We start from the raw sequence: 22,446 nt of genomic DNA on the forward strand, positions 1-22,446 counted from the left end.
AAGAAAGAAGCGGTACCTCGACGACTTAGGTTGATTTCAACAAGCCAGCCTCCCTCGGGTAGAAAAAACAAGGTCACCTCCGCCCTGTCGACTCCCGGGGGGGCCCCCGCAGCCGCCTTCTCCCCGCAGTCATCTTCCTGGGTGCTGCCTTTCTGGAACTGAAGCTGAGCTCCCAGGGAGCTGGGGACCTCGGTCTTCATAGGGATCCCCATTGTTGATTCTCTGGCTTTGGCCCTTTGTGGGCGCCTAGCTCAAGGACGAACCCCAGGCTCCTAAAAGACACCCAGGGGTGGCTGGGAAGGGAGCAGAGCCAGCCGCACTCCTTGTCCTTTCGGGTGGAACTGGAGACTGCCCAGGAACCGCTGGGCGGGAGCTGTCCGTGGTCCTGGCCTACGTCAACACTTGGATATTTAAGGCCAAGAACAGCGCGCCCATCTTCCACTACAGCTGATGAAGGAGTCCCGACTGTGGAGCTGGAACTGATTTTAATGAACCTGCTCGCATGCAAGGTCTGAGAGTCACGTTTCCGCACCCTCCCGAGCGTTAAGTCATTGCCTGGGCGAATCTGAAAATTTCTTTTCACGTTCCCCTTCTGTGCCAGCTCCCCTTTCTGGATTTAAAAGAGGTTAACTCTTTTGACGTTTCCCATCCTCTCACACTGCCCCCTCCTGGAATCTATTCTTCCTCCAGCTCCCTCCCCTGCCCCACCTCTGGATGTAGGCGGACAAGCGAGAGGTGAAGGTTGCATAGCCACGTGCTTATGTCATCTCTACTCCTGATCCCCAAGCCATCAAGCTGATCCTGATAATTTCAGGGCAGGCTGAAGCTGGGATTGGCTTAAAACCCATTACCATATGTGGAGGGGATGAAGCTTTAATGCCAAATAGAAACTGAATCTTCGAAACAATGAGGTTTAATCCTCTTTAAATGAACCCTAAGTCAAGCAGAGAAAGTCAATTATCATATGGTTTCACGTACTTGTGAAACATAAGGAATATCATGGAGGACATTAGGAGAAGGAAGGGAAAAATGAAGGGGGGGAATCGGAAAGGGAGACGAACAGTGAGAGACTATGGACTCTGAGAAACAAACTGACGGTTTTAGAGGGGAGGGGGGTGGGGGGATGGGTTAGCCGGGTGATGGGTATTAAGGAGGGCACCTACTGCATGGAGCACTGGGTGATATACGAAAACAATGAATCATGGAACACTACCTCAAAAACGAATGATGTACTGTATGGTGACTAACATAACATAATAAAATTTAATTTAATTTAAAAAAATAAATGAATCCTGTGCTTGCGGTTTCATCTGAGCTGATTCTGAACCAGGACTGTAAAATGGAGGTTGCCTCCTTTTAGTTTGGAGAGCTTTGGGAGAGGGACGGAAAAAAGAGGCTGAAGAATGAGGTGTTGCATAGGTGGAAACATAGATCTCCTAAATCAGTTCTGCTCAGTGGGGCCACCGAGGTGCTGCTGGGTCGCCCTCACAGTAAACATTTTAATGCTCCAGGTCTCACGTGGAGCAGGAAATAGACGGTCAAACAAATACTTGTTAGATTAATCCCGAAAAGTGCAATAAACTGCTATTTTAATCATTATAATTTAATTGCTTATCTCTTCCCCCTGTCAGACTATACAGTTGATGGAAGATTTCTGGCGACATTTATTCTACAATCCTTTAATGAATGGGGAAGGAGCAATATTTTTAGAGGAACAGGATTCCTTCTTATCACATCAGCTTATTTGAAGGACTAATTTGTCCTAGCCTATTTTGCAAGAATCTTTATTTCTACTTTGCCCTATACATTGGCTTTTTATAGGGTGGGCTTTGGAGCAAAGTGCTCAGAAGAGGTAACGGTCTGACCACTGTTCCAATGACTTTTATTTTTAAAACTGGTCTCCACTTACTGCCCATGGAAAGATAAATAGCTCCCCAAATCTCATTTCCTTTTTAAAAAAAATATTTTATTTATTTATTTAAGAGAGAGCACAGCGCACAAGCGGGGGTGGGGGGGAGCAGACAGAGAGGGAGAAGGAGACTACCCGCTAAGCAGGGAGAAAGGTGGGCAGATCCTAAGACCCTGGGGTCATGACCCGAGCAGAAAGCAGATGCTTAACATTCTAAGCCACACAGGCACCCCCAAATTTCATTTCCTGAGGGGATCTTAAAATTAGGCAGCAAGGTGAAACCATTTTTTCTTGTATTGGTTCCTCAGTAGAACATGTCTGGAGAATGTTCGGTTTTTAAATCAATCTTGTTTATGTTAACTATTTCATAAAATGAGCACAACATGATATTCTCAGTTGAGAAATAGTGTCTTTAGCAGCAGAGCAAATACTGGCTTTTTGGACATTGTGATTTAAAACTGTACTGGTAATGCTACAGCTCTGGAAGAAGGGAACTGTCTAATGGCATGCCAATTTCAGAAATGAAGGTGGAAAGTGAAGTTCTGTTGTTTTAGCTTCAAACAGGACATTTCCATTTCAATCTTCAAAGTTGTCCCTTTCACAATACAGTTTTAGCTTCAAGTTGATATAGATTTCCTATTTTACTGCTCACGACATTAATTTATATGTACATATAGATTTGGACTGTGTTGAAAGGTTTAAATTCTGCTTTGGTCAAATTCTTTTCTCAAATGGAAGCCAGAGAATCTTTATGTAGGGCACTCTAATAACTGTCCTTTTTTTGGCGGGGGGAGAAGAAGAACCAACTGAGATCATATTGCTGAACCAAGATGAACAAAAATATAATAACTAATTCTTATGGGAGCTCATTTGTGCTTTATAACAGAATAATAAACATTTGAAATTGCTAGATACTGCTGAAAGTGATTGAGAAGCTTCTATGTACACGATATGCTATTTTATCTTTGTGACAATCTTGTGAGGTAGGCATGCATCTTCCCTATATTACAGAGGAGGAAAATGAGACTAAAGGAGAGTAAGAGTCCATCCAACTAGGTTCAGCTTGATGGAAAAACTGGCATTCGAATTGGGATTACCAGAGCAGCACTACTGAGAAATGTTACACCCTCCCATTTCAAACATTATCGCATGGGAGTGCACCACTAAAAAAACAAACTAACTAACAAAAAAGTACCTGGCTTTACTCTGTATAAAGCACAAAAAACTGGTCATTGCCACCAAGGGAATAAATGTCACACTTGTCTATTCTGTCTTTCCATTACTCAGCCAAAATTTATTCAACGTCTGCAGTGAGCAGAGACAATCATCAGAGTCGTGCTTCCTGGCTTCTCTACTAACTTCTTCATGACCCTTACCCCATCCTGACTTTTGTTCCAAAAAAGGATAGGCTCTGGGGCTTTACCACTCCCTTCCATGCCAGTGGTACCTTTCTGGCTGTCCATGGTGCTGAGAAACTCTGCTCTGAAAGGTGTGAATAGTCTTGTCCTCTCACTCCTCTCCAGCGTCAGCATGCTCTCCTGTGAGGCACTTCACGTCATAAAACCACTATATTCTAATCCCAGACTTCCCTCCACTCTAGGAAACAATTTTTTTTTCCCAAGAGGGACTCAGCAGGGAGCCTCTTGTCTCTCTGACTTTCCCAAGGACATTCAGGGAATGGAAAGTTTTGGAAAGGTTCTGTTTTCTCCTTCCCCACTCCAAAATTTGACTTTTCATTAAGCCAAGGAAATGGAGCTCATTGGGCACCACAGCTTCAGGGCTGGTGGCAGAGAGGAGTATTAGGACCCTGGAGGAGATAGAAAGCCTTCATAGTCTGGCAGTTACCCTTTGCAAATAATGCTGTTGTTCCAGACTGATTCTCTACTCCTGGGTGGTGTCAATCCCTGAAGACCCTCTGAAGAATGGCTTTGAAATACATTCTCCCACAAACAGGGCAGGTAAAGGCTATGGGAAGGGCCAGTTTCTCTGTGCCTGTGTTGGCCGAGTCTTCAACTCAGTCCCAAATATCATCTTGTGGCTTCTTCGAGGTCAAAGGGATAGTGTGTGTGTGTGTGTGTGTGTGTGTGTGTGTGTGTGTGTGGTGTGATAGGATGAGTGACTTCTGGAAGAAACCCAAAACCCACATTTTAGAGACATAAGTGAAAAACTCAAAGATACAAATGAAGATGCATTCCTAATCCCTCTTCTAAGTCCAAACTCCACTCTCCCCTGACCACTCAGAAGGAATAGTGGAAATCGGCCCTTTGCCACACAACCCTCTCCATTTGCAAGGAGATTCCATAAAAGGACAGGAGGCAGCTGATATTTCTTTGAGAACCTTTAGGAATAAAGAGACCTCAGGGAGGACTAAGTTTATTTCTTTTTAAGTAGATATTCCTTAATTTACTTCTAGGAAGAGTAAATCATCAACATTCAAAGTATGCACCAATTTTAATAAACTCAATAAAGGATACTGATACATTTACTTTCTTTGGACATCATCTAACTCCAAAGAATGATCTGAGAAAAAAATAAAGGCTGCAGTTCAAGCTATAATCATTTATCTTTTATCCATTTAGGAAAACTGGAAAATAAGCAGGTATTATGCTTCCTGCTTTGCTCCCTCAAATTGGAGACTCAGGAAATCCATCCATCTTTCAGGGAGGTACATCTTTAAAAAAAAAGGATTTATTTATTTATTTCAGAGAAAGAGCACACAGAGGGAGAGACAGAGGGAGAGGGAGAGAGAATCCCAAACAGACTCTGTGCTGAGCACGGATCCCCATGCAGGGCTCGATCCCAGGACTCCTGGAGGTACATCGTTTTGTCTTTTTTCTCAGGAATGTTCTATTACTTAGACTACTGTCATAAAAGAAAGTGTGCAAGAAACATACAAAAGAAACATTGTTGAAGAGCAACACTGAACAACTATGAATCATATTGTAGAGAAGAGTTGTATGTATATACTAAAAGGCTAGATTCAATCTTCTCTACAATTACTTACCACTCTGAGTTTATTCTTTAAGCTTACTACACAGGAGAAGGTAAACTGTATCTTGGAGCTAGCAGAATTAAAAGTGAGATTATAAATGAGAAAATTCACAGCACAGAATCTATTAAAGCCATTACTAGCACATATCAAATCTACTACTGTTTATAGTTTTTGAAACTGCACAGGAAAACTATTAAAAGGCAGGGATCTTGTGTGTGTGGTGGGGGTGGGGTGGGTACACACTCCACTGGAAAGAAGCTTTGATCATTTTTTTTTTTCCTCTTTCCTTTGCAGAGTCCATTTTTATAGCCTTTCCTATTTTGTCTCCTCTGTAATTTTTTGCAACTGTTAGGCAAGGCACTCATTGCTTTCTGACCATTTCAGCCCCACTGTGGATAACTGAAACATTTTATTGATGCAATTTTGCTTCCTTTATTAATTAACAAACATTTATTAAGTACTTTCATATGTCAGTTGTTGTTCAAGCAGTATAAATACAAACTACTTAGCCATAATCTACTCTAAAGGTACAATATCTTTTTTAAAAAAATTAAATTAAGATGCAAAATGTTCTATAGCATTTTAAAGGGAAAATTGCAAATTTAGTTGTTTCTCAAGTTTTCCTGCAAAATAGCTTGTTTGTGAGAGACAATCTTCACTACACTCCCTATGATTCACCTCACTCAGAAATTTTTTTAAGGATTATTAAGCACCTATTATGTACTATATGCTAAGGCTTCTAGAGGTAAAGACAGGCAAGGTTCATATTTTTATGAAGTTGACATTTTAGTGTTAGATTCTTTGATAAACAGTTAAGCTATATAACTTAGGAACCTAGAATTAAAATTTAAATTGATCCTTTTAGAAATTTATTGAACACTAATACTAAAAATTTTTAATGTTCTTACATGTATTTCTCTTTTTTGGACACAATAGGGATAGCTATCAGTAAAGCATTACTATTGTTTCTAAAAAAAAGCAGCCCATTTACTAAATATTAAAGAGATAATACTAACACATGAAAATATATTGAATCCATTGCTGTAAGTTGGGCTTTATATCCAGATAAAAAGAACTAAGTACTGAGTAACACATTACTAAAAAATCAAAGATTATCTTCTATTCAGTATGTAATTTTTTCTGCAAAATTGTAAACTAAACCTAAGCTTTAACTTCAAACACACTAAATTATTTTCAGTAGGACTAAAAAGCACTACAAAATAAAATATCCAGTCTAAAATACTATAAAATATTTTAGTTCCAAAATCAAGAACTTCTCTAATCTACATTTATGCGATCTGAAGAGAAATCAGAGTAATATAAAGTAAAGAAACATTTATCAAAATAGTCCCTTTGCAGGGTGTTTGGGGTCTAAAAAACAGATAAAAGAACATTACCACTTTTAGAATCAGCATTTGTCAGTGGGTTCTACAGAGGCATGAGGAAATAAATACAGATGTGGAAACCCAACTTCAAAGCGATGAGATCTCAGACACAATCAGACCAAATTGTTCTAGCATACTTGGGCTGGTATTATTACACACTGTTAGTGGGTCAGGGACATCTGTTTAAAGATACATGTTAGCATTTGAATTGTATTTCAAGGCTGGAAGAAAACTTGATTCATCCAGTTAAACTCCTTCATTGTTCAAGTAAAACTGAGATCCAAAGTAAATTATGCAAGGTGGCATAATTGGCAATTGGCAGAACTGGCCACCAGAAGTCGTTTTCTCAAACTTAATGTACCCAATAGACTTCGCTGGGCACAAAACAAAACAAAACAAAACAAAAACAAAACACCTGGGGTACTTAAAAATGCTCCCTCCCTGGATATTCTAGTTGGATAGAGCTGGGATGTGCCCAGGATTTATTGTTGATGATGATACAGCTGGTTTGAGAATCACATGTGAAGAAATACTATGCAAGTCCTTTAAGATTTAACTATTTCCAAAATAAAGTGTTAGAGTGAAAATTTCAAAGCACAGCTTTAAAGATGCTATTATTCTCCCTACTGTTTCTCAGATACTCATGCTCATGTATGTGTAAAATGTACAGCCAACAGAAGTTAGTCTGTTGACTATCCAGACATAACTTGGATTATCACAGTGAACTCCTGTAATGGGTTGGAAATCTGAGACTGATCATTTTTTCATGTCACAAGATTATCCAGTTAATGTATTTCTAAGGCAATGGAGAGGAATATTTCCTTCCAAGAAACGTTTGGAACAGCAAAATTTTCTAACCACTAGACTTTTTTTTTAACATAACATAAAATTCTCACTTATGTTGAGGATTTACTATTTAATAATGTATTCCCTTATTCTTTCAATGAGTATTTATTGAATATCTACCAGTCAAGCCTTCAGTTAACATCTGTTGCATCACATGTGTCTGCAAAATATCTACAAAACAGATGACAATTAATTGGAAAATGATACTGAAAGTTGTGGGAGTCAGGTGAGGAGTTATATTACCTTCTATGGCAGTATTTATGATTACAATAAAATATACAGAAATGCTTCAATATTATGCTATGAACTTCAACCTTTATACCTATTTTAATGGGCTCTTGAATTAAAGGAAATCTACATGGGTAAAACACAACAATAATTAGAATCATAGTTTACTGAAATAGAAAATGACTTTTGTAGGTTAAGATTTATACTAAATCAACAAATTCAATTCTAATGACAAGCTTGTGTTTTACATTGAGTGATATATATTCTTTTAGGAATTCTCTATGGCAAATAACAAAAGCATATATGAAATTTGAATAAATCAGGTCCCAATTTTAATTAACTTTGATGAAATGTGACAGATTATTGATTTTAATTGAATTGAGAGCACGGGATTATCATCTCTAAATCAAAGATGACCCCAAAAGATTATGCTTTGGGGTATGTATTAATATGATGTCATTTCAAGTTATTTTGATTTATTTGCTCATCCTCCATCTTGTTCCAAAAAGCATTTAAGGCTATCAATTCAAATTAAGGTTTGCTTTTCAAACTTTTTCAGATGAAATGAAAGTAGTTGGATTTCCAGCAACAGATTCTCAGTTGACAGGTTTTGTCCATGGTTTCATTTTATTTTCTGGAGGGCACTACAAAGGATTCCAACTTCACCTACAAAGAAAAAAAAAATGGGCCACTTACATCACGAGAAGACACCCTTTAAATTTCTACAATGTGTAACACTTTAGGGGATTGGTGGGATGTATGCATAGGCTGGGTACCACCCGAACCTTCAAGGAGCTTACGGATTAGTTATGGTGATAGGATTTGGGCAATTATAGCATGGGGACTTACAAGTTTTAATGTAATTAGCTTCCTCTTTCCATTGAAGGAGTTAACAGTTTTCTCTCTTTTTCTTTTACAGGACCATCTATAGATGTTTGCAAGGACCTAAGCCATGAAACCTAAAAGTGTGGTTCACATGAACCTCCTGTGTCAGGATCACCTAGGGCCTTATTACAAATACAAACTCTCAAGACTTACCACAAATTTAGTAAATTTAGCCTGGGGCTATGAGCCAGGACTGTTCACTTTTAACTAGCTCTCCAAATGATTCTGATGTACACTAGGTTTGAGAATGCATGGTCTAAGCAGATAACTCAACCTAGATTGCTAGACCACTGGACTACAATGGAGCTGCTCCCATTCATGCCATATTCTCACATGCCAAGGGGCCACAGGAACAAAAACACTTCAAAAAAGTAGAAGGGGCCCTGGAGATGGACAGGCAATATCAGTGGGGTATTAGAGGGATACTTCAAGCCCACCTGCCTTTTTGGCCTTTGTTAGCGTTACATAAGGTAGGAACCTCCACTTAACCTAGAATTCCTCCCTTTAGGCTTCTCACCCCTTTGATGGTTTCATTCATCCATTTAATAACTCTTGAGGACCTAATATACTTTTTTAGGACTAGAGCTAGGTACCAGGGATTTGACAGTGAACCCAACCTGGTCCTCTACTCAGGTCTTGTTGGGGAGTCAGACAAGTAAACAATTACAAAACAATATAGTGATATGTGCTCTGAGAAAGGGATCTGTAGGAATGCCAAGAGAGGAAGGACACCCAAACCAGTCTTCCTACAAGAAGAGATACCTATGAAAGACTTAAAAGATGAACTGGAATTGGGGACCTCTAAATGAGAATGGGCATGAGAGTATTTTAAACATAAAGTATTGCATGAGCAAAGGCCAGAAACCAGGCAGGAGTATGGGAAGTAAAATCTGGTCAGTGTTGCTGGAGGGGAGTTTGAAGCACTGGAAAGAAAATACAGTGAAGAGCAATGTAATACTGTGATTTTTTAAATGAACAACTGTTATAATATCCTCATTGTCCTGGAAGCATGGAAGGCCCACGGTTGAGCTACTGGATGGCCGATAAAGTAGCTAGAACCTGTCTTATAAGGGCTGGAATTCCAGGCACAGCCATATCCACTGGGCACTTAAAGGAAACAGACTGGAGAGGCAAAGGAGAAAGAGGAACATGGCAGTGACAAGCCAGGGTGGAAAGCTGGTATGGTGGTGGGAGGTAGCATGGAATCTAGGAAGGTCAAAGAAGAAAAGATACTCCAAGCAATTCTGGCCTTTTTACCTAGTTTTTCTCCCTCAACAAACAAAAGGCTTACCTGGAGGTGCTTTTCTCCTTAATTCAATATTTAATAAATTTCTTTTTGTTCCTATGGTGAGGGTAAGAAAATACAACTCTATTTCTGGTAAAAAGAGTGGCCTCCTGGGGTGTAAGTTACTTACTGTTGATGGAGTCAGCCAAAATCTTAAGTTGCTGTGTATTGTCCAAGACCTCAATCCTTTGAGTGTATGGGTCATAACGAACTGAGAAGGGCCGTGGGATTGTAGCAGCAAAGCTCCTGAAACCAAATCCACAAAGCTCAGTAAAGGGCACCATTCAGGGAAAAATAATTCTAAAAGATTTCTCAGTGGCATTTCACTTCAATCTCACTAGAACAGGGGCTCTGAGAAGTGAAATGGAATTTTAGTGAGATCCTTTTGGGAAGCCTTGTGTGCTGTGTATGTGTCTAGGTGTATATACAAACACACATGGGCACATACTTATTTAGTTACCTACCTCCAAAATGACAGAGAAAGCTTACAATAAAAGCACAGAATACATTAAGGCCAAAATTCTTACCATTAAATAAAATCAAAAGAGCAAACAAATCTAGCCAAAGAATGCTATAGAAAAAAATAAGCTCTGAGATGCTTGGAAATCAATGCAAGGAGGGAAACACAGCTCTCAAGAATGGAAGAAAACACTATGTTATTAATGAAACTTAACATGAATTGAGTGCCTCCTATGTACCGAGAACTATGTGAGGTCCTAATTGTTCTATACTTTTTACAACTATCGTTCCTAACTTAATCTTCATAAAAACCTTAGAAGGAACATACTATTACTATCCCTATTTTACTGATGAGAAAACTGAAGTTTAGGGAGATTCAATGACTACCAAGGACATACTGGCAATAAATTGTGCAGCTGAAACCCTTTTCAGGTAGTCTGACTCTGGCCTGTGCTCTTCACTTCTTTGCCTTCTCAATGCATTCATTACTCCTGGGTCTAGGAGGAATGTACCAGGAGGACCTTATAAGGGACAGTAAGCAATGCAAATAATAAGATATCCCCCAATAACCTATAAAATGCAATGGCATCACAAATGATATTTCTAAGTTGGCTTCTGGTGAGAGTTGAATCTGCCATACTGAGAAGACAATTCTAAGGGAAACTAGTGGGCTCTCCAAGTTTGGCAAGAGTGGTGGATCATCGTGGCTGGAAACCCAAGTTCCAGAGCCAGGCACTGGGCTCAAACCTTGCCTCTGCCAATGACAGCCCTTGCAGGCTGCACCTCGGTGTCCTCATTCCTCTATAAAACTGGAACAGAGCAGTACTACCTGAGAGGGTCGTAGCAAGTGCTGTTATAGTACAGAGTAAGTGCTACATGAGTGTTAGCTGTTCTCTTTCATTAGTGACTGGGGACTCAAGAAGAGCAAATGGTGAAGTATGTCTCTCCACCTCTACTTCCCTGAAAATAGCTTTCCCAACCCCACTGGTGACATGAAGCATGTAATGCATGTCTGTGATTTGGCTCGCTCTGCATCTCCTCCCTCTTATTCCCATAGTTTACCTCATCTTTGCTTTGCGCAATCTGCCTCTATGCCAAGAGAGGGGTTCATCTAGGCAGTCAGTCTCAGGGCCCACCCCTCCTCTAGCCAGGGAGTGGGCACATGACCCACTCAGCATTGTTTCTTTTTGCCTAGAACTTGAATCTTGAAACTGAAAATGGTTGAAGCTGGTTTCTCTTAGCTGGGAGGCTCTGAGAGAATCCCTTCCTTTTCTGAACCCTGTTTTTCAGCATTCCCTTTGACTCTGTGAGTCACCTCTCAGCAGGATGGAGTATTTGTGGGTGTCTCCTCTGGGCTGTGGGTACTGACAGAGTGGGTGGGATTTCAAAGGCCCCAAAAGTCTAGGTTCTGGAAAGCTCTTCTCTGCTGGTCTGGGATTGATCACTTTCTAGGTTAAAAAGTCATCATCAGGAGGGCCCATTTAAATGTGATCCTGGTTTGATAGATCCTGTTTTGAGCACCCCTGCCTGGGTCCAAACCCTGGGTCAGCCACTTACCAGCTGTATGACCCTGGGTGAGTCTTTTACCCTTTCTATGCTTCTGAACCCCACCTGCAAACTTCATAGTCTTATTTGAAGTTTAAATGAATCAATACATGAAAAACACTTAGAACATTTGGTATTTGGTACATAATAGGTGTTAATGCATTTAATCTTCTTCCCTTCTTTCTTCTTCTTCTTCTTCTTCTTCTTCTTCTTCTTCTTCTTCTTCTTCTTCTTCTTCTTCTTCTTTTCTTCTTTTCTTCTTTTCTTTTCTTCTTCTCTTCTCCTCCTCCTCCTCCTCCTCCTCCTTCTTTTCTTCTTCTTTTCTTCTTCTTCTTCTTCTTCTTCTTCTTCTTCTTCTTCTTCTTCTTCTTCTTCTTCTTCTTCTTCTTCTTCCTTCTTCTCTTTCTTCTTCTTCTTCTCTTTCTTCTTCTCCTTCTTCTTCTCCTTCTTCTTCTGATTATTATTACCCAGGAGGGATAATGCACAAAACCACTGAAATCCATAACCCCAAAAGGGTCCCAGAAATGGCAGAGAGGAACCTTTAGGGGCTAGAGGAAAGCTATACTCCCAGGAAGGAGTGGAGATTTAGGAAATAACTAGAAATGAATAACTGAAAGAACTTGAAGGCCCTGGAGAGATAGGAGGAAGGGAGACATTTTAGGCCAAACCATGTGGACCTGTGGGCAAGCATTTTACCTTCCATCACCTAAGCTCAACACAGTGGAAGCTGGCATACCCAGCTTCATGGGATCCCAGAAACCTATATATCTATGTCTATCATCCCTCACGGATAAGATATAAAAAAAAAAGTGGTAACAAACACTGAGTATCAGGATAGCCATGTCCAGGTAGACCCTCTGCCTGGCCTGTCTCTTGCTAAGAGGAGAGTCCTCAAGTGGATTATAGACAGGGCTGTCAGCTCAGTGCGCTGAGAATCTGAGTCCTGATAGCTTTCCATCCCCATCAGCCTTTTGCTGGATTGTCTCTGAGATTGATGCACTTGCCTATTACTTATTGCATGCTTACTATGTATCAGGCACTTTTCCAGAGACTGTGGAAAGAACAGGAAAAGAAAAGGGACAAAAATTCCTACCCAAATAGAGCTTAAGTCATATAATATATTAAACATTAGCAGGTGCTAAAGAGAAAAATAAATTGCAGAAGGGGGTAAGGAGTGTGGGGATGGGGCTGGGTAGGGATTTTAAGTAAGTTGGTTAGTTAGAGAAAGACACACAGAGAAGGTTAAATGTGGGTGAAGATTTGAAGGAACAAAGGGGGTGAATTATGCAGATGTTGGGAGAATAAAGTGAACAAGGAATTCCCCCAGGTTAGAAGAATCCTAGGAATGATTTGTTGGGGACCTTCTGTGGCTACTCTGTACACAGGAGAGTTCAGTGTTTGGGCTTAGTGGCTACATTAAAACAAGGATCCAGTGGCAGAATTGTCTGCAGGGGTCAACATGTCCAGACAATAATCTGTGAAATGGGGTCCCGCTAAGGAACCCCTCCCAAACATAAAGTGGAAAAGGACAAGGGTGGGGAGGCTCTGTCTGCTGCATACTGTTGCTAGAAGCATTGGAGTCCACTCTCCTGGACAACCACATACAGATCAATGGCATCAGACCAAATCAGGAGTCCCCAAGATCTTTTGACACACCTTGGTCACCACCTCACCTCACTTTCTCCTTTGCATCATTAAAACTCTCAGCCACATAATAGAGGGGCTGGAACTCTGTGATGGTGTACTCCTGGATGGCTGTCTTCTCCAGCTCCAGGGGGAGGAGCTTTGGCTTGCCAGACAAGCAGTACTGCAGGCAGCAAGTGGAAAGTTTTCACAGGTAAGTCTGGGTCAGTGGTTCCTTTTGCCTCCCATAGGCTGTTTGTGCACCTTCTCCCATCCCATCATGATTCCTTCCACACCCCAGCCCAAATGCAGTAAACTAAATTATTTCACATATACTAGATCCTACCCTCACAGCTCATCTAAAACCTACAGTCCAGCTAGAAAGGAGTAATTCCCTCTAGCCATTTTCATGTGAGATGATCAATAGAGGATGTGAGAGCCAAACACATGGATTTGCATACATCTGTAGGCACAGTTCAGCCTTGGGATTGGGAGGCCCTTCTGTTTTGTAGACTTGTGTACTTGCAGTTCAATTTCTACATCTAACACCCAAAGTCATGAACAAATCAGAGCTGCTAAGGTACCAATCATTTGAGGATTAACCCCTGGGTTAAATCTCAAAATGGGTATTAATGGGGTCATACCTGTAATTCACCAAAAGACGACAGGAGCCCAGCACCATACGCCTTTATGGAGTCTCCTTGTTTGCAGAGGCCAAACTCCACAGTAAACCAGTAAATCTGGAATGGAAAGTGAGGTTGAGAGCACACCCCAAGGAAGGGAAAGGCAGCAGATGCCCCAGGGCTAAGGACGGGACTGTCCAGGTGGGCATTTGTACAGGTCTGTTCTCTGAATCACCATGACCTGGGGTCACTTCTCCGTGTTCTGTCTTACTCTATCCAGTCACTGGTTGAATCAAGAGTTGGCTGAATGTAAGATGTGATAAGAAGCAGAGAGGGAGTACTGAGGAAGCCCCAAGAAGATACCCCCAAAAGGTAACTCTAGATGACAGGAATTCCTCAACCCCTTTTGCTTTCTTCTCTGTGGCATTAACTATAATGAGATGTTCCCTTTATTTGGTCAGACTTACCATGCAAACCCATCAAGCTCAGTCATGGGAGGTAGGAGACCAGGTAGTGATAAAATCATTGAGGGCATCCTGCCATTCATGCTAAAACTTGGGGTGTTTCTGATGTACTGCCAACAACTGCACTTATCCTCCTCAAATAACCAAGTCCTTTTCTTTAAACAGCTCCCAGTCCAACATGTCCTAAATGCCTGGCCTGAGGAAGGTGATCCTGGAATTCTGGCATAACCCTATTGACCAGGGCCAAGAGAAACCTTGGGCCCAGTTAGATGCTGGAGATAGTCATGGTCTTAGAGAATTAGGGATGGGTTATGAGGTAAGTCTGTTTATTGCACTAGAGAATGTGAAACTTGGGAAGGCTGTCAGCTTAATCAGTCTCACCTCCTCACGTACAGATGATGTGTTTTCAGCCCAGAGAGGTCAAGCAATATGCATCCAGTTACATAGCAAATCAAAGGCAGAGCAAGAACCTAGAGCTGTTCCCAGCCCAGTGTATCAATAGTAAGGTTTTTGTTTTTGTTTTTTGAGAAGTTACGTTGGCGATGAGTACTTTTATCATTGTCATAGCAGGTAACATGATGCTCTGAGTTCTTAGTTTGTTTTCTTCCTACAAGTGAGAGATTCCAAGATCTTCAACTTCTTTGAAAGCTGCTTCTTGCATCTATATAGAATCTGACATTTAAAAATTTATGTTCACACACACTTAACTCTTCAGACCCTTATGATATGCTTTTTAGGTGGGCAGAATATAAACTAATATAACCATTTTTTAGAGATGAGGAAGCAAAAGCTGCTTGCCCAGGGGCTCAGAGCAGCTGGCCAGTGAGAAAGAAACTTCTGGAAGTTTTTGCTCTTCTAAACTGATTTCATAAACTTCTAAACTGATACATCTTATTGATAAATTCTCATTCATTTGTGTCCCTTAATTCCTTACAAAGCTTTATTTTTCATCTTCCAGACTGAACAAATTATAAGAAATGTGACTCAGACACTGGGGAGGGATAAACTCAAGTTGGAAAGGAGTCTGTAGGAAGAAAACCCCCTACTGTGAAGAGTTGTTGATTCCATGCTTCAATGGATGAGTGTCATCACATTCACTGGGGAGAGGGAAGTGTTTGATAAGATGAGAAAAACCCACCCCCATTTCCAACCTTGTGTCTAATAAAGGAAAGATCCTAATGCTAGATCCAGTGCAAAGGAGGGGTGTAAATATTTCCTCTTCAAAGCCATGAATCCAGGCTATTCCCCCCACACACACTTTATGCCCAAAGGTTCTCAAGGGCTATCATTACAGCCCATTCCTGTTTAAGATACTTTGTTTAAAATTACATGCAAACATTTGCATGTAGCTGATTTCAAAATCAGACCATTAAGGAAAAATCAAAATGTGAAATTTCATTTGTGTAAATGTAAGTCAGCATATTCTGATATTTTCCCCCAGATGACCTGGATTTCAGGGGAGGATCAAAGCTTTGAAGATCTGAGGGCTACAGCCTATTGCACTCTCACTATCCACCAGAGGCAGAGGGAACTTACTGTGGCGAGTTTCTCAATGTACTCATCAGGTGCACCCAGAGAGGCAAGGCCAATTTCCTGTAATTGTAGAGAAACAGAGTCACTGGCATGGCTGGGGTCTGCCTAACTTCAAACTTCACCCTCAGCTCCGACTTTGTACTTGCCACAGGAAGGTGATGGGTGACCAGATGCCTTCAGAAGGGCCCTGATTATTCTGTTAGGTCTTCCCTAGTCACACATCATAGAATCATAGATCTCTAGAGCAGGAAAACCTTATTTCATCACTTAGTCTTTTGTATTTACTTTACAAATGAGAAAACTGAGGCACAGAGAAGGGAGCTGACCTACTCAAGGTCACACAGTAGGTTGTGTCTAAAGTTTCATTCCTTGATTCCAGCTCAGTGATTATTCTCCCATAGCTCAAGCAGAACATTCCTGGCATACAAGATGAGTGTCTTAATCATGTATCATGAAGATACCAGAGGAGAATTGCTGAGAAATGCTTGACATCCATCCAGGTAAATACTAGCTAGAGAGTCTGAAATACTATGGACCACTTCTCATCGCAGCTCCAATTACAGAATTCCCCTAGTGGTCTCTTTGTCTTTGTCCCTTTTACAACATTTGCTCCAGCCTGCTTTGTATCAGACAGAGTGTATATACACAAATAAATATATTTGCTTTCCCTACTATATACATTTATTCACTCCAAAATGTTTATTGAATGCCTTCTATATAGTTGGCAGTATACAAAATCAAGAAAGGTCCTGGACATCATGGTGTTTACATTTAAGGCAGACAATAAATAATAAGCATATACATAGGTATATTAGAAGGAATAAGTTATTTGGAAAGAAGAAACAAAAGAAGAAAGGGACAAGGGGAAGTGGGAGTGCAAGGGGAAGTGGGAGTGCCAGGAGAACGGGTCGGGGGGGGGCCTGCAATTTTGAATAGGGTTTCAGAGCAAGCATCATTGAGAAGGTGATATTTGACCAAAGACTTGATAGAAGTGAGGTTGTTGGCTCTGCTGACGTGTGAGGGAAGATCATCGTATAAGCCACATGTATAGCCAGTGATAAAGCTCTCTAAGGAGGAGAAATGTCAGTAGGTTCAAATAACAGGGAGAGACCAGTATGGCTAGAACAGAATAAGAGTGGGGAGAGTGGCAGGTGGTATCAAAGAGGGATCTGGAGCTCAGTCATATAGAACATTTTTTGGCTATTTTAGGTTTTAGGATTTTCCTTTCAGTGAAATGGGAGCCACTGCAAGGTTTTGAGCAAAGAAGTGGTAAGGCCTAATTTATGTCATCCAAGATTTACTCTGGCTGCTATGTGAGAACAGATTGTAGGGGATCAAGAGTAGAGGCAGATAGACCAGATAGGAGGCTACCACAGTCCCCAGGGTGAGAAACAATAGTGGCTGAGACCAGCTTGGTAGCAGTTGATGTGATGGACAATGGTCAGATTCTACACATATTTTGAAGGGAAAACACATACAACTTTTAGACAGATTGGTTATGTGTATTTGAAGAAGAAGCCAATAATGTACCCTAAGTGTTTTTGGTTTGAGCAACTGAAAGGCTGGAGTTACCATGAACTAACATAGGGAGGGCTGTGGTTGGAGAAGGCTTGAATGGGAAGATCAGGAATTCAGTTTTGAACAGGATGAATACAGATGTGTAATAGACATCCAAGTGGACAGATTGAGTAGGTGCTTGGATACATAAGTCTGAGTTTGGGGACTAAGGTCTGGGCTGAAGATATTAATGTGTTCATCAGCAGGATAGAGATGATATTTAACACCATGAGTTTGGGTGAGATAACCAAAGGAATTGACGTAGACAGAGAAGGACTAAGGATTGGGCTTATTTTGAAGCAAGAGACTACGTGGTCTTCATCTCTGTATCCCTCTCTGGGCCGAACTCAGAGCCTGGCCCATATTACATACTAAGAAAATGCTGAGTTAGAGTGAACTAAATTCAGACAGTTTGGCTCTCCTCTCTTGCCCCTGCCCCCATCTCTGTTCCAGCCATCCTATCCAGGCAGGCCACAGTCTAACAGAAGACACTGAAACAGTGCTCTGTTCTCATGGTCACCATTCTTTGTGAGCCCAAAGCTTGCTTAAAACAAGGGGTCCCAAGATTTTTCTGTGTTTCATCCCCATCCCATCTTGCACTCTAGTGGGAAGCAAGTCCTCCTTCTAGATCCAAAAAGAATGTGCTCAGGGAACTTTCAAAATGACACCCTGCCTTGGGACTGTCCAGGTGTAAGTTGGAGATGTGTAACACTGATGGCCCAGTAGCATCCATCTGTTGACTCAGGTAATTGTACACTCCTCTGGGGGGGCTCCCCCAAATGGAAATGGCTTAAGGAGGATTGTCACTTAGCCTCTGACCAAGCAGAATAGCTTCTGGTAGTGAGAATAAAAAGTTCCTATTCTCTAAGGAAATCACTAATAATTCTTTGGCCATAGGAACAATTCCCAGTTTTAAAGCTGTCTCAAGCAGTTAATGACATCTTGACAGAAGGAACCATGCTTCTGAAAGTTAGCCAGTCAACAATAGCCTCAGTCCAATGGTGATACTTCCAAGTTAAAGTTCAGCTAATCCTCAAACACTCCACTTGTAAAAGTCCAACAATCTCTAAACACCACAGTTCCCAAAACCCCACATAAAAGCAACAGTTTATTTGTTTGTTTGTTTGTTTCAGATATTAAGTGGTAACCTCTTCAATCAACAGTGAAAGTATTTATTTCTTCCAGCTGAGGGAAAAGGCTTATAAAATTCATACACAATCCCATTACTCTGAAATTCATATTTGCTGCAGTATTTGCTTATGACTCATTCCATTTGATCTTTATCTTTCCCTATGAGGAAGAAGATTGGCAGTCAAAGCTTTCTATTGATTCTCATTTGTGGAAACAGGTCACACAGCTGGTTGGTGGCAGGGTGGGGTGTGTGGGTGCTTCATTCAACTTTCCCATGATCCCAGCTACCCAACCATGGTTTAGCCTCTCAGTGCTCTGAAGGAATTACTAGGATTCTTTCTCTCATGTAAAAAGCTCACCACTGTAATAGAGGAATCAAGGCTAGCCTGTTGCTTTGATGATAATAGCAAGACATTTGACACATCAGTTTTTGCCAACTATGAGTTGGGCTATTGGAATTGGATTCTCAGCAAATATTTTCTTATTTAAATAAAGCATATATAAAAATGACTGCCTGACAAGGTAGGAAATGGCAAGGCCCTAAAGAGGAGGGGAAAGGTGCCAGGAGAACTTGGAAGAAGGTAAGGTTATTCCTATGTGGGGATCAGGCAGGCTTTCTTGGATGAAAAGGCTCTTAAACTAAACCCGGTAGGACAACTGAGATTAGCAAATTCAACAGCACATATATAATTCAGAGGATGAGTGATTCACCACCCCCATGCTGTGATCCCTGGAATGGGTATTTAGCCATCTCCATGGGACCATATGCCCATCTCTGGTGGGATCACAGAACTGTATCTGGTTTCTAACCTTGCAGAGGACACAAGGGTCCCTCCATAGATTCAACTCACTTAAGCAATCTAGGTCTCAATCATATAATTAAAAGGCCAAAAGGATCCATTCCTCACCTGGGAAAACTGGGCAAAGCTGCGATCTGAAAACAAGGGCACGTGTCCCAACAACTCATGGCAGATGTCACTGAAAGACAGAAAGCACAGAGCTTGGAGGTAAGGCGTGTTATAAGCCAAATCAGACTCAGTCTTTCTATATGAGAAATGAGCCGGTAGAAAGGAAGTGAGCCATTCAAGTTTATGACCTCATTCCCAAGCATAAGTGGTACGTAAAGCTTGGGATCAGATGAGGCAAGGTACAAAAGAAAAGGAAGAAGGGGAAAGAAAAGTAAGGGGCAAGTCAGGGAACAACAACCAGGGGGTCTTAAGTGTATGCTCAGTGGGGTTCCGAACAGAAGAGCCAAAATTCCTATGGACTTCCTCCTATACACCTGAGCAAGCTGTGGGTCATGAACATTTCCCATCCCAAGTCTTCATCTTGGTATTGACATCCTGGGCAGATGCAATGTGCTCAGGTATTCCCCATAAGAAATAAAAATTAAATTAAAAAAATAGTGTTGTTCTTTTCTTATTCTAGAGGGGGGCAATAGTCAGAGAAGAAAATTTACATTTATTTAACATATTATGTGCCAGGTTCATTAGGAATAGGTCTTTTCTGATTTGTAGTTATAAACTTTGTGGACAGGAAAAAAATCATTTTGGGCATCCCACTGACTTTTTGTATAAATTGCATAAGTCCTATTTGATTAAGAAGATGGCTAAATGCCAACAAAAGGGCTCAGTGTCCAGCCATTCTCTATCTCCAGACAAGATGCATCCAGACATAAGAAGATTATAATCATCTAGATGTATATTCTGAAGTTATTGAGTTACTTTGGCCACCACTTGTTCCTGTTCACATTTGGAACATCATAGTTCTGACTCTTATAATCCCTTTGGAGCTTGACTGTGACCTCTTATTCCCATGGCCAGGGGAGATCTGAATGTGTAGTTCACAAGATGCCCAAATCTCCTATCAGTATGGTCTACTGGACAGAGAAAATACCCTGGAGAGATGATCTCTCTCTTTGTGCTACCATCAAACCATCCAGAAAACTAGTCCTGTGGATCAGCCTTCCATGAACCCAAACCTCATTCCTGGAGCAGTGAGCAATGGCATTCACTGTGGTTGGATACTGGTAGCAGGAGAAGAATACTCACGGTTCAGGGGTATACATGGGTTTGGACCCATGTCTGATGTACTGAGTGCAGTGGAAAACTCGGAAGGCCAGGCCACCCAAGAAATCACGAGAGGAAAGTAGGCCAGCCACAGGTCGGAGGCGGAATCCAGTGCAAGCTGTGAAGCAGAGAAAGAAAACTCAAAGCCTATCATGGCAGAGCCAGAGGTGCCTGAAGACCATTAGGTAGGAAAGCAATACTCCCAACCATCTAGCAGCATGGGTATGGATGCCAAGTAGACTTGGCTTCACATCTCTGCCTCTACACCTTGTACCTGGGCAATTTGGATCAAATAACTTCATTTCTCTGAGCCTCATTTCCTCCTCTGCAAAATGTGGATAGGTATTCACTAGGGTTATTCCAAGAATCAAATGAGCTAATAAATATAAAGTACTTAGCACAGAGCCTAGCACATTGGAGTATTTAATAAATTTAGCTTTCATTATTGTTTATTAGGATGAAACATTTATTCCTTATTTCTCATGTCTCTAGAGTGGGGAGGGTTTTCATTCCACTTCCAGAAGGGAAGAGTATAAGAGGAACCCTTCCAGCTTCTCTACTGCCCTTCACACACTACACCATGGAAAGAGCAAGGACTTCTCTGATTGGAGCATTTGGGAAGAGAAAATGAATATTCTCAATTTGATCCCTTTGGACCTTTCTCTCCTGACTGCCCACAGAGGAGCACATTCTGGTCTGCTCTGGGCCATGCAATAGAATATACACTTCACCAGTGAATTGGTAAAAAAGTTTACATAATTCAGAGGTGAAATATTAGAAAGTCCATTTTGTTTGTACAGCCATACTACATTCTCCAAGTAGCTTTTATCAGTAATAAAGTTGATTTTTTTATCCTCTCTCTGATTCCTATTTCTGGCTCTCAATTTGTTTCAAACTTGGAAGGAGAATAATAATCACAGTGATGATGATGACAATGATGATGATAGCTAACACTATATACTGCCCACCATATGGCAGACACTGTTCTACACGCTTTATAAATACTAACTAGTTCTCCTAATAACCCTATGAGGTAGATGCTCATATTATTTCCACTTTACAGATGGGGAAGCTGAGACACAGAGAAGTTAAAGTTCTTGTCCAAGGTCACAACTACAATCAGTCTGGCTTCAAAGTCTATTCCTTAGTTACTTCTCTATAACGCTCCAGCTGCTAGTATTACCATTTTATTATCTCACTATTGGCCATGGAAACATGGATAATTAGCCAGAGAATGTCTTTAGGACATCCTTGCCCCTGTACCTATGTTTTCTGGATCTTCAGGCTGAAATTCACTCCACTTGGCCTCTCATTCCCCTCTTTATCTGATAAGTAGAGACTGTCCAAATAGAAGGGGTCTGAAAGGTCATCTAACCCATCCCCAATCTAACCCAGCTACCATTTTTCTCCCTGCCACATAATTTCCCTGGCTCCTTGCCCCAGAGCTGACCATACCATCTCCATATAGCTCAGAGGCATAGAAACTTCTTCATTTCTATAAACCTGTGGTCTGTCTTCCTACTTTCTCTCATTCCACCTGGCACATTCTAAGTGTTTAATATGTGTTAGCTGATAGTTTTATTTTGGTTTTGCTGAATTAATGCCTCCTGGCAGAAAGGAAAATACTTATCTCACTTGGAAATGATGTGCAGAGGCCAGTCATCCCAATAACGTATTTCCCCACAGAGTTACTCAGATTCCAATTCAGCCCCAATTCACTGAGCACCTATTGTATATGTAGCACCATGCTGGGTGTTTTCACCTGCAATGTCTTATTTCATTCCCACAATTTCCCTAAGAGACAGTCTATTTGACAGATGACTAAACTGAGGCAGTTTCCCCCAAATAGAGAGGGTCAAAGCAAGATTCATACCAGTTGGATGCACAGACTTAGAGCTCAGGGCTCTTGGCA

The 22,446-nt window shown here is 41.1% G+C and overlaps 2 protein-coding genes and 1 long non-coding RNA gene across 5 annotated transcripts in view; 2 read left to right on the top strand and 1 right to left on the bottom strand.

The window, feature by feature from the left end:
- The window catches only part of LOC144382410 (uncharacterized), a 162,715-nt gene extending 153,125 nt beyond the window's left edge, over window positions 1–9,590 (top strand). The window contains exon 3 of the transcript XR_013449326.1: window positions 8,280–9,590. The gene's annotated coding sequence lies outside the window, so the exon portion shown is untranslated. The remainder of the gene's footprint in view (window positions 1–8,279) is intronic.
- Window positions 7,219–22,446, bottom strand: part of PAH (phenylalanine hydroxylase) — a 67,137-nt gene continuing 51,909 nt past the window's right edge. Inside the window, exons 7-13 of the mRNA XM_036104147.2 lie at window positions 20,517–20,652; window positions 19,374–19,443; window positions 15,781–15,837; window positions 13,802–13,897; window positions 13,208–13,341; window positions 9,661–9,776; window positions 7,219–8,026 (exon numbers count right to left, since the gene is read on the bottom strand). Coding sequence (XP_035960040.1) covers window positions 7,983–8,026; window positions 9,661–9,776; window positions 13,208–13,341; window positions 13,802–13,897; window positions 15,781–15,837; window positions 19,374–19,443; window positions 20,517–20,652 — 653 coding nt within the window. The 3' untranslated portion in view covers window positions 7,219–7,982. The remainder of the gene's footprint in view (window positions 8,027–9,660; window positions 9,777–13,207; window positions 13,342–13,801; window positions 13,898–15,780; window positions 15,838–19,373; window positions 19,444–20,516; window positions 20,653–22,446) is intronic.
- LOC118543771 (uncharacterized) lies at window positions 13,308–18,554 on the top strand. 3 transcript variants are annotated; one of them, XR_013449328.1, is made up of 4 exons: window positions 13,308–13,371; window positions 14,061–14,152; window positions 14,410–16,277; window positions 17,940–18,554. It is a non-coding gene; the product is annotated as an uncharacterized LOC118543771 (long non-coding RNA). The 3 variants fall into 3 exon arrangements; XR_004921249.2 differs by lacking the exon at window positions 17,940–18,554 and having other exon boundaries at window positions 14,410–14,560; window positions 16,179–16,453; XR_013449327.1 differs by lacking the exon at window positions 17,940–18,554 and having other exon boundaries at window positions 14,410–16,453.

This window comes from Halichoerus grypus, chromosome 6 (genome assembly GCF_964656455.1).
Source record: "Halichoerus grypus chromosome 6, mHalGry1.hap1.1, whole genome shotgun sequence".
NCBI lineage: Eukaryota > Metazoa > Chordata > Mammalia > Carnivora > Phocidae > Halichoerus > Halichoerus grypus.